Source organism: Camarhynchus parvulus, chromosome 23, assembly GCF_901933205.1.
Source record: "Camarhynchus parvulus chromosome 23, STF_HiC, whole genome shotgun sequence".
Classification (NCBI taxonomy): domain Eukaryota; kingdom Metazoa; phylum Chordata; class Aves; order Passeriformes; family Thraupidae; genus Camarhynchus; species Camarhynchus parvulus.
The window spans coordinates 3,001,587-3,016,754 of record NC_044593.1 but is presented as its reverse complement, the minus strand read 5'-3'; the positions used below and the strand labels follow the sequence as shown (position 1 = coordinate 3,016,754).

General features: G+C 48.1%; 1 protein-coding gene across 3 annotated transcripts; it reads right to left on the bottom strand.

Moving 5' to 3' along the window:
- Positions 1-91: 91 nt before the first annotated feature.
- TEKT2 (tektin 2) lies at positions 92-6,267 on the bottom strand. Of its 3 annotated transcripts, none has more exons than XM_030964419.1 (10): positions 6,233-6,267; positions 4,699-4,870; positions 4,254-4,379; positions 3,416-3,621; positions 2,808-2,951; positions 2,210-2,324; positions 1,763-1,870; positions 1,239-1,382; positions 957-1,036; positions 92-293 (listed from the first exon to the last, which is right to left on the bottom strand). In XM_030964419.1, the coding sequence occupies exons 2-10, from the start codon at positions 4,852-4,854 to the stop codon at positions 92-94; spliced, it is 1,281 nt and encodes a 426-aa protein (XP_030820279.1). In that variant the 5' UTR covers positions 4,855-4,870; positions 6,233-6,267. The 3 variants fall into 3 exon arrangements, with proteins under 3 accessions (XP_030820279.1, XP_030820278.1, XP_030820277.1); XM_030964418.1 differs by lacking the exon at positions 6,233-6,267 and adding an exon at positions 6,169-6,200; XM_030964417.1 differs by lacking the exon at positions 6,233-6,267 and adding an exon at positions 5,626-5,748.
- Between the last annotated feature and the right edge of the window lie 8,901 nt (positions 6,268-15,168).

Here is a 15,168-nt window from a genome sequence, read left to right as displayed (position 1 = left end):
CAAACACGACGCAGATGTCGCTTTTCCTCACTGCGGAACTGAATCACCGGGAGTTTTCCATTCCCCCCGCGCTTGCACAATTCCCGGTGCGCTAAGCCAGCTCCAGCTGACTTTCCCTCGGCAGGTTCCTGGTGCGGCTGACAGCGTCGACCTCTGGGTCAAACTTCTCCACAGGGACCACGAGTTTTCTCCGGGTGTCCATGCACTTGTTGTCTAGCTGCAGAGAATTGGTTTTGTAGCCAATATCGGTCTGAATGCGGTGGAGTTGTCTGTAAAGAGCGTCCAAGGCATCCCTGGAAATGAGCAGAAGGGACAGGAGTTGAGATCAAATGGGAACAGACTCCCCAGGGAATGGTCCCAGCCCCAACCCTGCCAGAGCTCGAGGAACATTTGGAAAATGCTCTCAAGCATAGGGTGGGATTGTTGGGTGTCCCGTGCAGGGCCAGGAGTTGGTCTCAGTGATTCTTGCGTGTCTCTCCCAACTCAGGATATCCCATGATTTTAAACTGGACAGGAACCACCCAACTTCCCACTTTCTGGCAGCATTCGGCCCTGTACAAGGAGTGAACTCATCAGACACTCATTGTTTGGGGCAGTGAATAGCCAGGCCACACACTGCTCTGGGAGGCAGCAATAGATGTGCACCCAGGGAGCTGCCAGCCCACAGCAGCACTTCTGTTCCTTCCTTGTCACTCTTCTTTTTGTCCCTTTTGGAACAGTCAGGGCCTGGGTGAATTCAGAGTCAAGCAGGGGCTGTGGGAGCTCCATTCCCCTCCCAGCACAGACCCTTCGTACCCTGCACCCACCAAGCCCAAACACTGCTGCCCCTTATAAGCCCAAGTACCAGGAGCACCAAAAGGCACGTGCTGGAGGTGTGCCCAGAGCAGGGACACCCAGAGCCACGTCCCCTCAGGGCAGTGCTGGGCACTGCTGTTCCTGGACAGCAGGACACTCACTGTGACTCTGTCCTCTTCTGCTGGAGTGCACGGATTATCCCCTCCAGCTGCTGGACCTCGTCTGTCAGTCCAAACTGAGCCTGCACGGAGGAGGGGACAGCACTTAACAGGGCTTTACAAAGGCCACAGTTCCCTCTTTCCCCTGTCCCCCAGCTCTGACATTATTCCCTTGCTTTGCTATGTCACTGTAGGATCCATTGCTCAGCTGCTCCAACACTCATCCATGTCTTCCAGAGCCCCCTTCCCCTCAGCTCCCTGCAGGGACCATGGCAGGTGAGGTACCTGGTCCCGGCAGAGCTCGATGTGGGGCCGGTACGTGCGCGTCTCCAGGCGGGTGTGAGCCACTTTCAGATCCAGGGTTCTCTTCTTGATATCTTCCTCCAGCTGCCGGATCTCCTCCTCCATCTCAGCAATCTCCTCCAGGGTCTGAGGACAGACATGTGTCATGAGGGACAGCCTGGAATGCAGACTGGCAAATTGCCCCTGTGTCTCTGGGAGTTTTGCTGTGCTGGGGATAGATTTTACTCAAGGGCTTCTGAGGACTGAATCCTCTGCTTTCATATGGACCAGGATGGTGCTGCTGAGACAAGGGGTCTGAAATAAAGAGGCTGAAACCTGGCAGTGCTGCCAAGCAGTGCCAGAAAAGTACTTGTGAAAGGTGGGATACTGCTGGGATCATGTGTGCCAGTGAACAGCAAACACGTGGAAACTACACTCAGGCCGAGTCACTTTCCATGTAACCAAGAGCCTTTGGGACTCCGTTCCCAGCCAGGGTTGTAGCCCATGACCAAAGAAACAACACTTACATTCTTCTCCTGCCATCTCAGCTCACTAAGGGCTGCTTCCATGTCTCTCATCCTCTTCCTCAGCGCAAACTCTGTAGCTATACGCTGAGCGTCCAGCTCATTGTTTGTCTGAGGAGAGAACAGCCCCAGTCACACATGGCTGCGAGGTGTCTGTGTCCCCCCCAAGCTGTGACTGGAAGGTTGGGACAAGCCCAGGAACAAAACCAGCCAGGTTTGGCTGCTGCCACGTGTGCATGTCACACTTCCCCAGTAGCCAGAAGGTGGGGATCGATGGACAGGGACATGTCCTCCAGCTTGGTGAGACTGCTGCAAGCTCTGCAGCATAACCAAGCTCCTACTTAAATCAGGAGGGCAGCTGCTCCCAGACAGATCCAGAGACATGCCTGCCACTCTCCCACACCAGATCCAGAATGGCGCCACAGATTCTGGGCCAAGGGAGCAGTTTACCTGGGCAATGGTAAGTGTGATTGCTCCTCGGAGATCAACCGAGGCTCTCATTTCTGCCTCAGCACGCTCCTTGTTGCACCGGCTGTTCAGCTCCCACTCACTAAGTGCAGTTGTTCTGTGAACAAATCAGTCATGAAAATAAATTGAGAATTTGCAACACATTTTAAAGGAACCACCTGCTGCAGGCCAGGATGGCAGCACAAAATGATTCTGGAAAGCTGGAGGTCACATCTTCCCTGATCTCTTCACAGATTGAACCCCACCAGGCCCAACATCTGCTCCACCAGGGATACATCCAAACCATGGAAAGGATGCCAGGCAAGTGAAAATGTGCAGCAGGTCCCCCTGAGCTGTGCCAGAGATGACACCACACTGCTGAGGTGGAGGCAAGAGGGAGGCAGGACACCTGGCCCCCACTGGGTTTGTGATGACAATTTAGCTATCTCCCAAAAATCTGTGGCTTCCCCATGCCACAGCCAATTTCTGTTCTGAGCTCTCTCTAAAACTGTACCTGTCAAGCCTGGACACAGCATGGAAGGAAAAAGCAACTCAGGGCTCGGGGCAGATTTGGCCACACAAGGACAGATTCTTTCCTTACCCATCTGGGATCCGTGTTGGGTTGACCTTGAAGGAGATGTTGCCAGAGGTGGGATTGAAGGACATGCACTGTCGATCGAGCTCCAACGCCTCCACCTTGTGCCGGTGGTCACAGCTCAGCAGCTGACGAGCTTCCTTTAAGAGGCTGTGGAGAGCCAGGCTGGGGTCACGGGGAGCAGGCCCAGGGCAGGGGCAGCTCACAATTCTCAAAGCCTTCATCACCATGTCAGTCATCTTAGTGAAATGAATGATGAGCTCTCACCCTCCCTGGGAACTGCGCCTGACCTGCCCAGCACTGCCTGCCTGGCTGGTATCACCCTGGAGAATGGAGCTGTGAAGGATCTCCACAGAGTACCAGGGCCTGGGAGCTTTAACAGGCAACTGATTCTTAAACCAAGACAGGTGGCACAAGAGATCTGGGACAAAATTTCCAAATGGTGCTTGTGAAGTTGCTCTTGACACACCTTTCCCTGCCAAATCCCTGACCTTGAAAATCATCCAAGGTTCCTGTGTTTCCCTGCCCATCTCAGTGTGGCATTAGAGGCACATTAAGTATCTGGGGCCAAGCAAAGAGAGCAGAGTCATCAGCCAAAAGTTGTAACTCCTCACCAGAGCTGTCTGAAGGCATCATCCACTCGCTGCTGCAGCTCTTTCTTGGTTTTCTCAATCACCTTCACCTCTTTGTGTAATTCCTCTTCCACAGGATCCCTCACCACATCGATGTCACGACGGCTCTCACGGAATGTCAGGCACTCAATGGCAACATCCAAACACAAGTTCTTTGCCTGGATGGCATTTTCTGCTGCTTCCTTCACCTGGAAGAAGCAATCAATCAGGTCTGTGTAGGGATGGGAGAGAGAAAGGAAGGGGAACCCCCCCGTACCATCATTAAGAGGGACTCACACTGTCTATGCAGTTCTGAAACCTTTTATCAAGTCTGGAATAAAAATTGCCAGAGCCAAACACCTTAGTCCTCTACACCTGCCATTTGCATTGGGAATCACATCTTGCTAGGGGTTAACAATTCCAGAAGCAGCATCAGCTTCTGGGTTTAAAACTCAGGGTATCAGATATCTCCCACCACTATTTCCTATGTAAACCCAAACATTTTGGAAGGATGGTGTTAACATATTTCTTATTATCCTTCAGATCTTTATAAAAAGTCCAAACAACAAAATCCACCCAGAAATCCAAACAGGAGCGTGTAATACACAGCTGCATGACATGGCTTGGCCCAGCCAAGAACACAGTGGTTTGTTTTCCAGGAAGTCATTCCATCAAGCATGGATCTCAGTATAAAATATAAGTATATATATAAATTTATCTAGTGAGAAGCTCCCCTTGAACTCCAGATGGGCTTGCCCATTACACAAGACAAGCCTCAATTATTTCACATCCCATGTTGAGAGTGAAAGTTCATTTCCAGCCATCTTCCTTCCCAACATACTTTGCTTAAGGCATCAATTTCCAAATCTAAGTCTGTGAGGCATTTGGCCAGGGCCTCTCTCCATTTGTCCACAGTGGTGATACGATCTTTGAGGTGGGTTCGGCTGTTATGCTCATCCCATTTTGCCTGGAATTAGAAAGAAATGCTGTTACTCTTTTTAAAATTGTAGTTGTGAATCTTGCTGAAGCCTTTCCCCGTTTTCAGGACTGACTGAGCCTCTCACAGGAATACAACACGTTGCCATTTGGAATCACAGTCATTTACACAAATGGAGAGCACAGAGAACAACATGAGTGGCAGTGAATGTGAGAAACACAGATGGGGATTTAGTGACAGTACAGATACATCATTGCAGGTGGGTTCACAGGGAGTAAATGTCCATGTTCTGTACAGGTAAAGCCTTTCCTGACAAAGCTGTGAGCAGCCTCCCTGGCAGAGAGCTCACCTGGTTGCCGGTGTCATTGCGGAGAACTCGTCCTTCCTGCCGGATGTGGTGGGAATTAAAACGCTGCTGTTCGGCGTCGGCCGAGATGAGGAGGGAGTTGTTCTTCCAGTCCGGCAAGGTGAAGCGCTGGCCCGGCTTTACACTCAGCGAGGCCATCTTGCTGAACAGGTGACTGAAAGGGAGCGGAAGATTTGTGTGTTTATTCATGGAAATACACCTGAAATGGAGCTGCAGCCAAAAACTACGGAGCCCTTCAGGAGAAAAGCAGCAGCAAGCTGCAACCTGGCACCTGGCCTAATGCAGATACATGTCCTTAAAATGGGGGAGCACAAGGGCAGGTGCTGGGAGCCATTCTCTGCCCCTGGCCAGGGGGAAAAACCCTGTCCCATCTGTCCCTCATTAGGAATGTAACTGCAGGAACAAGGAGCTGCTCACAGCACCAGCTTCCTATGGTACTATTTACTGAGCTTGGACAAAAACGGCTGAGGATGTGACTGATTCTCTTGTGCTACCGCTGAAGGCTTAGCCCAGGGCTGTGACCCCCGGGACTCCAAGGCTTTGAAGGAACAGCAGAGTTTTTAGTCTCCTTTTTTACCCAGCACACCCTGCACAACGAACAGAAACTGCAGACCCCGCTCGAGAAGGTCCGAGGGGCTCCCAAGGGAGCTGCAGGTGCCCAAACTCACAGTCGGGGGCAGTTCTGGGGCAGAATCCCTTGGCAGCGGGATATCTATCCCATGTCTGCCCCAGCCCTCCGGGCACAGGGCGCTGCGCCGGAGCCCCTCGAGCGCCGAGCCCAAGGGCTGACCCAGGAGTTCCTGAAGGGAAGGAAGCCCGGAGAGAGGGCACAAAGGGCCGCAGGACACAGGGGCCCGACCGTAGGTGGAGAGGAAAGACAGGAAGGGGAGAAAGAGGGAAAGGGCTCACCCGCCGGCTTGGAAGGGGCCTCACCCCGGCTGCTATGAGGGCACTCAGCTCCTCCGGCCCAACCACTCTCCCGTCCCGCCGCAGGGCCGGGCCGGGGCAGGGCGGGGCCGCTCTCTCACCGTTACCGGCCAATTTCCCCCCTCTCGACTCACCGTTGCCGGCCGACCTCCACTCTCCCCTCACCTTTTCCGGTCGATCCCCCACGTACCCTCTCTCCCCTTACCGTTCCCGGCCGAACGCCTCTGTCCCTTTACGGTTCCCAGCCGATTCCCCCTCTCCCCTCACCGTTCCCGGCCGATCCCCGCTGTCCTTTCACTGTTCACAGCTGATCCCCTCTCTCCCCTCACCGTTCCCGGCCGATTCCCCCTCTCCCCTCACCGTTCCCGGCCGATTTCCCCCCTCTCCCCTCACCGTTCCCGGCCGATTTCTCCCCTCTCCCCTCACCGTTCCCGGCCGATTCCCCTCCTCTCCCCCCACCGTTCCCGGCCGATTTCTCCCCTCTCCCCCCACCGTTCCCGGCCGATTTCCCCCCTCTCCCCCCACCGTTCCCGGCCGATTTCCCCCCTCTCCTCACCGTTCCCGGCCGATTTCCCCCCTCTCTCCTCACCGTTCCCCGCTCTCGCCCCAGGCTCGCGCGGGGCCGTTGCGGGGCGGCCCCGGCGGCGGCTCTTGGGGGGTATCGGTGACAGGGACACCGCAAACCGCAGCAAAGCAGCGCCCAAATCAGGGACAATTAACACTGTTTAAAAGAAATCTCACGAAATGCCCCCTAAAGCAGGAGGGAGCCGTTTCCCACTTCCACAGCAGCCATCCTGCCCCAGGATAGCTGTGGGCACTTCAACAAGCTCTTGCATTTTTAAAATTATTTTTTTAAATTTAGTTACATTTTTAAAATAACGCATTAAAATACAAAAAAAGACCGAAAGGAAATGGTTTTCTGTCCTTGGATATGCCTGGCACCTCCCTCCACATCCCCCCACCCAAGGCCAATATCTTCTCCTTGCTTTGGGAATAAATCAAAATGATGCAAGTATAAATAAAGCCTCACACATGTGCATTTCAAAAAAAATTTATTTTTCAAATGAATACAGTTCGTTTACAATACACTCAAGTTGATGGTATCTATAGCCAGCAGAGATCGATGACTGCTGTGTCCTATACACAGTCGTACAGAGGTTACAGATGCCTACGAGAGGGAAGGAACAGTGAAAGAAGTCGACATTTTACTGTGCTGGAAGGAAAGCAACTCTTGCAACAGGTAGAAAATTTTGGCAAGAACAATTTGTCCAGAAAGGGAGAAGGGGCAGAGGACACGGCTTCTGCTTAGCAAGTACATCTCAAACACCGACACGTTCCCTCCCACCCCGCACGGCTGCAGCCCACGGTACAAAGAGGCACACATGGTCAAGATGGTTAAGTAAAAATAAAGGCTTTTACCAGTTTGTTTGCCATCCATCTACAATCTATTTGTGCAATGTCTCAAGTCACAGCTCTACTTTACTCTTGAAACATTTCCCTTTAGCTTCGAAAGCCCCCAGGATCCTTTACGGTGGGAACACATTCACGCTCCTGCCGAAGCAATGGGACACCAAAACAGGGGAGCAGTTACCAGCATATGAGAAAGAGCAGACACATGGGACAGGATCAATCCACCAGACTGGTTTATTAGAATTTTATTCAGAAAAGGAATCCCAAACAGCATGACTTTTTCTTTGTTTGAACAATATAAACCCATGGTATTAAATATGCAAAATTTCCATGTGACATTGCTTCCAACAGTCTCCAAAACTAACACAGCTCACTGCCCAGTGAGCACACACAATGCCACCTGAGCCACCTTCTTCCCAAAATCCTTTAATATTAGCTTGTAACCAAATGCTACCAATTACTGTGAAAGCTCTGGAGTAACACCTGCTGACAGACAATGTCCTTGTCCATGATCACACACCTCCAGCCAGGTGAACAGCCCAGTTTTTCCCCCACCAAGCACCATTTATCCACCATGAGGATACCTGGGGAGCTGAACTGCTTATACCAAGGGAAGAGACAAGAACAGGAAGGAGGGTCTGTCCCCCTTGAGCTCAAAGTGTCACTGCTCCCCTGGATCTGTACACCAGTGCCTGTAAAACCAACATTTCTGACCCAAAACTCGCTCTGCCCGCCCCACTGCTGTGCTGCAGCTCACTTTTCACGTCTGCCTGCAAACAGACACCAAACACAATGAGCTAGAAGCAGGTTTTTCTACAGGAAAACAACATGTAGTTGTCTCAAGGAGAGATTCAACACTGGAAACTGCAAAAATGAGAAGATCTCACTGAAAAACAGAAATCAAGTTCAAAAAAAAGTAAACACCGCAGCCACAGGAGAGAAGTGATGCACAAAAGCGAGTGCCCAGAAGAAGCCATTCTGCACTGCAAATTTGCCAGAAGCTAAACTCCATGTCTGGCATTCTTCCTCTCACCAAGTTTTGTTGGTGTTCAATTATCCTCACTACTTCAGGAGCAATACTCAAGTTTTCACTTTGCTGGCACACCATCAGGTTCCAAAACTTCCAAAAGTTCTTTAAATTCAGCATTGCTGCAGTGGGCATCACTCTGCTATTACATCTGAGTGGACACTACCTACCAAGACACGTATTTTCTATCAAAGAAACTGGTTTTGAAGATATTTAAGAGATTTGCAAGTGTAAGCAAAATGAAAGTTTATTAGTAACTATTTTAAAAGCTAACTTTTGCACACCTGTACTTGTAGATCTATGATTTATGGGCAAGCATGGCCCTAAACTCAACATACAGCCATATTTTTGTGTTGCTAGATAGTGTTATAGCATTAATTTTCCAACTGCCAAATGCGTTTGAAAGACCTGTGTAATTCTCAGCAATGAAAAAAAACCCTTTCATTTAAATAAACTTGCCCTCTGAGAATCTGTTTTACAACAAATGGGTTGGTTTAAAGAAAGCAAGATGGCAAACACAGGACTGACCCCAAGGGGCTTCAACCTCGGGCAGAGCTGCAATGGGATGGGAGGGAAGAGCTCCAGCTCCCAGCAGGGATGGGCCCCAAACAACTGGAACCACTGGAAGATGCAAATGTGCAAGAAGTGCACGGGTTTGTATCACGAGGTTACCACTGTCACGACATGGTTCACCCTCAGATCACCCAGTAACTCACTCTCCTAAGGCGATGTGTATCATCACAAACATTTTCTAGATGAAAAATGAGGCAGAATCATTTCCCCCAGGTCAGAAAGGGAACCTGCTTCAGAGCCAGCTGGTTCCAGAGCTCCTGGCTGGACAACTTGCCAATGTCTCAAAACAGCTTCAAATAGAACCTGTTGGAAAAGCTCTTCCATTTTGGTCTGAAAATGCACATTTTTTAGCAGCTTAAAGCCCAAACTGGTATCTAAGCACACATATGCCTACCTCTGCACAGTGCAGTGTCTACAACTGGTGCCAGAGGATGGGGGATTGTTCCTCTTTCCACACCCAGGTGACCTCACAATTCTGTCCCCAGACATCGCCACCCCTGCTGCTGGCAAACTGCTTTTTGAACTTATCTGTGACATTTAGTCCTCACCTCCATGTCCCCACTGAGCCAGAGCTTTGCACTGCTCCCCAACATTCACTGGACAACATTCCCCATGTCTCTGCAACCTCCAAATGGGTGGAGAGGGGAGAGAAAATGGAGTGTATGGAAAGCTGCAGGAGCACAGTAAAGAGCGAGGACATCACTGGACAGGCAACATTCAAATAAAGGCAGAATTAATGATTCTCATTAGATAAACATATCAAGGTTAAATTTTATTTTAAAAAATTGCAAGTCTACCAGGAAGTAGATTTATTTGATGACATTACTCTCCAGAAGCCATTTATTTTAAAAGTTTCTCCTCTCTGGGTAGTTCTAATTCACAAATAATTCAGGGCTTGCTTTGATTAAATAATTCAACACAAAACCAACTCTGACCAAGGATTTTGAGCTTTAAGAACAGTTCAAGAAAAATACTAACCATCCTACCAATGCAAATACTAGTTTTTCCAGCTCTGTTCCTGGTCAGAAAAAGGCACATACTTGCTTTCAGTGAGTTCAAGTCCAACACAAAAAGTTCAAGATACCCAAGTTCATGTCTGATGTCCCTGAAAGGTGTGAGCTGATCACAGCTCACCTGAGACCCACCCACCTTCTACCCAGTCCTTTGTTTCTACAGGCTTTTGTCACCATCCCACCCCCCACCCTCAGATCCAGAGCTGATCTGTGCTCCAAGCAGCCACAGCACCCTCAACATGGCTAATTCCATCCAGGCAGTGGAGGGAGAGAGACCCTGGTCAGAGAATGGGGAGGTAGGTAAGAGCTGAGTAAGAGCAGAGCAGCTGCAGTGCTACAGCAAAAGGAACTCCACACCTGCCTGCTGCTGTTCCTGGGAGCCAGGCACACCTGAAGGCAACCAGGAATCTCTCAGGGCATCTGTGTTGTACAGAAGGGCCATGTATTGCTCACAAAACCCCTTGGGTCGGTGCTGTCTGAACCAGTGGATCCACTGGAAGCTGCATCTATTTCACCCAAGTAAGGGATTCCAAGGTTTGGATAAAACCACAGTTTGATTTCAGGGACAGCTGTCACAGGCACTGACACCTGCTTGCAGCACAGTCCTGGAGAAGAACAGCCCCCCCTAAAAACATACAGGAACATGCTTTTCCCCTCATATGTTAGTTTATGAATTAGCAGTCACAGAATAACAGAGTAGTCTGGGTTGGAAAGGATCTTTTAAAGCTCATCCAGACAACTCCCCCTGCTGTGACCTGGGACCTCTAGACCAGGTTGCTCCAAGCCCCATCCAATCTGACACCTTGGATGTTTTCAAGGATGGAGCAGCCACAGCTTCTCTAGGCAACCTGTGCCACTGTTTCATCACACACATTGTAAAAAACTTCTTAAATCTCATTTGAACTGACCTCCCTCAGTTCAAAACTATCATTCCATATCCTGTGGCAACAAGTCCTCCCAAAAGTTCACCCTCATCGTTCTTACAGGCCTTTTCAAGTACTGAAAGGTACTGAAGGGAAACACCAGCTGTCCAGTTTTGCTTTTTTATTTACTACAGGAGGCAAAGGAGGCTCTGCTGCTTCTTCATTAGCGTCAATATTCTGATGTTGCCACTTGATAATTTTTAAAAGAGTCTGAATAACTCCTACAACGCTCTGTTACTTTGAGTCTGCCCTTTCTGCTTCTTCCACTTTTTTTCTTTCCCTTGTTGAGCTGTCCCCACAGCCACAGGACCTCAATGTCCCACAGGTTCTCCATCTCCTGGAGGAAGTCCTCCCTGTTCACCTGCAGCTGCTCCTTTTTGTGTTTTGGTTTGCTGTTTTTTTCTTTTAAAGTATTTTAATAATGCCTATTTTCAGTAGTTAGTTAGCTCTTATTTAATTTAGATACTTTAAACCATCATGCACCCTCCAATGACTACAACAGAAATATTTCTACTGGAATTACACCTCACATGTGGCAGCTCATGGACATCATGGCAAGAGATTTGTGTCCAACAGAAAACTGCTTCATCAGGTGCAAGTTCATTCCTTTTGATTGAAAGAAGAGGCAGCAACTTCCTTCTAAATCTCAACAGGTTCAGTATGAGCTAAATATAGAGAGAAACAAAGCAGTTGGTTGACAGGCAGGGGAGGAGATGGAGGGTATTGCTGCAAACAAGCTGATGGTGCAAGATTTTTGGCCCTTTTTAATCTAAAAGATAGAAACAGCTACTACTAAAAGGGTCAAGAGACACAGTTTTGGCTCAGAATTTAGACTGAAAAATGCTTTCTAAACCCCAGCCTAGTAACATTGAGAAACTGGAAATATAAAATAATTGAACATCATGGCAAGCTTAATACCAACACAGTGGCACTGGGCACTGCAATAAGACAAGAAAGTTGGTACAAGCTACAAGAGACATTGGATCATGTCTCAAACTTGAATCAGAAGAAATTACAGAGCAAAGAGAGTCAACTTGTGCCTGGGGAGCTGCAGCATCCCCTCAACAATGAGGTGTGGGCAACTCAGCAAGGGCACTGCCCAGTACTGGGACTCTGAACCCCAAATATTTCATTGATGATGTCCAGAAGCTCTGCTTACTCCTAGAAAAAGTCTGGACACAAACATATTCCTGCAAAGAGACCACTTGGAATTACTCAGTGAGTTCTGTGGTTAAGCTCCTGATATTCAAAAATATCGTGACATCAAGTTATTCCACATCTTGAATGCCCAACACTATAAACAGTAATAAAATGCACAAAATCATTTTAGTTGTAGAGAAACAAGGTACCAATGAAGCACTTGTCTATGGCGAGCGGGTTAATTGTCTCCTCTCAAACACGACTGGTTAAGCCAGCTTTCTTTGGAGAAGAAAACCAAAACATTCAGAAACTTCTCCTGCCTAAAAATAAGTGTTAAAAGCAACACACAGAGCAGACACACAGACCTATGAGCTGCACACAGACCACCAATAAATATACAGAAACACCACAACAAAGGACAAGGCTCATCATAAAAGAAAAGTCCCATAACTGCTACTCAGACTGATACCAAAGGAAAGGGAAGTGTTTTTTGCAGGCATGTGCAAGCACATTACAGTGTCAAAGCACAACTTTGCTATTATTATTACTTTATGCAGCATTACAAGGTTACTGAGGTGCAGTGTTTAATAGTCTAGTCTACAGCTTTTCTTGACTGCAGGAACGCTCACCAAACTCACCATGGACCCACCCCCTCATGGCATCACCCAGCCACCAAGCTGCTCCCATCCAGAGCATCCAGCTCCCAGCTGGCAGTCAGAAACACCCACTGATCCATCCCAAACACACATGAGCCATGTGAGGACCAACCATCTCCCAGGCCATCCTCCTAAGACACCCTTCAGTTTGTGCTTCCCCTAAGAGAAGCCATTCTTCAGGAGCTATGGGTTCCTCTCAGCACCAATGAGGTCCCCACGGCTTCTCCCACACCCCAAGCCCCCTCAAAATGAAGAGGTAAATCACATTGACCAAACCCAACCTAACCCCAGCCTACCAGCTGAATTTGGTGATCGCTCCTCAATGCCTCTCCCTCCAAAGGAAAACACCTTCCTGGTTATTCTTGGTCCTGACTCAGAGAAGCTGATGCTTGAAAGTACCTAAAAGATACCATCAAACACTTGGCATTTTCAATAATTTATCTTAGATTTGCAGCCACGTACAACTGGAAAATAAAAATCTACAGCACCATCTTCTAAAAAGGCACTTTCTGAGGACTGTCTTGCTTAAAAAAAAATAAAAGTCACTCCAAGTTTTAAACAGTGGAACTGCTTTGTTTGAAAAGGACCCTACGGTAACAACCCGTGTCAGGTGAGGGGGTACCTCAGACAGGATGTGAAAGGCCAGGGCATGTGGGATGGAAAGTCGATGGAGTCTCCCCAACACCCTCATTCCTGCCAAACCAATGCTCTGATATTTTCGCTCGCACACCTCTCCCTTACAACTCCTTCCCCACCATATGCACCTTTGTCTACTCAGGGGACAACAATTTGGGTTTCAGTGTCACAGAGATCAGGATTTTTGAGATTCTGCTTGGGAGGTAAGATGTAGGATCCTGTATCCATCTTGCTCATACCTCAACTACAGAAAGTACAAAATCTTCTACCAGCAGAAAGCATCAACGAGCTCAAGCTCTAACCACGATATTTTACAAAAACAAGGAGTGAATTGGCTAAGTGAAGTCTGATTTCAACATGTGCCAAACCAAAAATTATATTCCAAACACGCAGCATCAACCTAAAGTACCATCTTTGGGTAGAAAAGACAGACAGAAATCTCTCCCTTTGACACCCCTATGGAATTTTTCACTAGATCCAAACAACCTGCCAGTAGCAGCCATGAAACTTCACAGCACTGAAAGGGACAGAGCATCTGCCCGGCCTGACCAGAGACCACAATGGCCATTTAGAAACAACCACCTTTGAAAACTAATTTACAGGTCCAACACACATAATCTGAACTTTTGATTCCTTGGTTATAAAAGTGCTTTGAGTAAGGTTCTAAACCCTCAGTTCACAAAACAGGGAAAATACTAAAAGTGGACAAGATATGAAGAAAGTGTAAGAAAAGGGAAGGAAAAAAAAAAGGCCTTAAGCTTGAGCTTGGAATTTCACCAGAGTGAACTTTAAGACTAGTAGAAAACCAGTATTTGTAGCTGGAATTTTTACAGCAGACTACACGGTATCTCATGTTGAGCATTTTATAGGACAAGTATTTTACATGAAGAAGTGAAAATCATTTAGGACCAAGAGCATCTTGAAGTAATTTGACTGATAACTTCCAGAAACCCATTTTACTCCTGAAAACCATTTCTGTGGCCAAATTCCCAAAAGAAGACCCGAATGAATACTATAAAAATAACTTTTGGACACGTGTAACCAGATGACACATGGAACAGTGACACAGCGATCCTGAGTCAAATGGCCACGGCTCAAGTCCCTAGAAAGGGAAAAAGGCGACTTACAGCGGAGCCACTCCTCCTGTTGGCAAATGTCGCGTGTTTAACGCCTCAACCACAAACATCCTGGGATTCTCTCCAGCTCTGGATCTAGCAGTGGCCAGGTGGGAGGTTTGGGCAGGGCTGGCTGGGTGAGGAGGGGCTCGGTGATACCCTGGGCCTGCCCCCACCACGGGAGCACTTAGTGGCACTTGTTCAGTACAAGTGAGGGGTCTCGGTGTCTGAGGAGATGGGAACTGCTTTTCTCCACAGGCAGAAACCCGAGGCCGGTGTCTGCAAAGCAAGAAGAGCCATCAGCCTGTGCCCATATCCCTCTTTGGACTATCCACAGCCAGCTCTCGGCCAGAGAGGGGGATCTGCTGTGCCACTCAAGGTTTCCTCAAACAGCACATAAAATTTGAGATTTTTTTTTTTTCTTTTTCAAGGAGAGCAGGTACAAAAATAAAAGAAATCCATATACTCTGAAAATATACTGGAAACTGCCACCACAGATGAGGTACCATTTATCCCGACCCCCACCCCCAAACTGCAAACATCAAAATATATATGTTTTTAAACAAAAGAAGAATATCTGGCTATTTAATCTCAGTTAAAATGACAGCACCCTTTGTTACACTTGATATTTCACACCATTAATTCTCTTTGGAAAAAAAACCAAGATATCTAACTAACCTTGATTCCTTGCTTTTCTCCTCATTCCTTAGTGCAGTAATTGTCCATCTCCATTTAAATAAATATAGCAGCTACAGCATCATAAATGTGTGGCCCTCACAACGTCAGTAACTTGATATCGTAATACAAAGAAGTATCGGCACTTGACGTAGATATTTGCAAAACCAAGAAGAGAGATTAAAACTTCCAAATACTCTTCACATGAAAACCAGGTACAATGTTACCTTGACAACTGAAGTCACTTTGCCAATGAAGTTTCTTTAGTTTTTGGTGAAAGTAGTGAGCAAAAAAGCTTCTCAAATCCGAGTCACCGAGCGTGGGCAGGGTGAGAAGCAGCTTTGAAAGGAGAGCTAG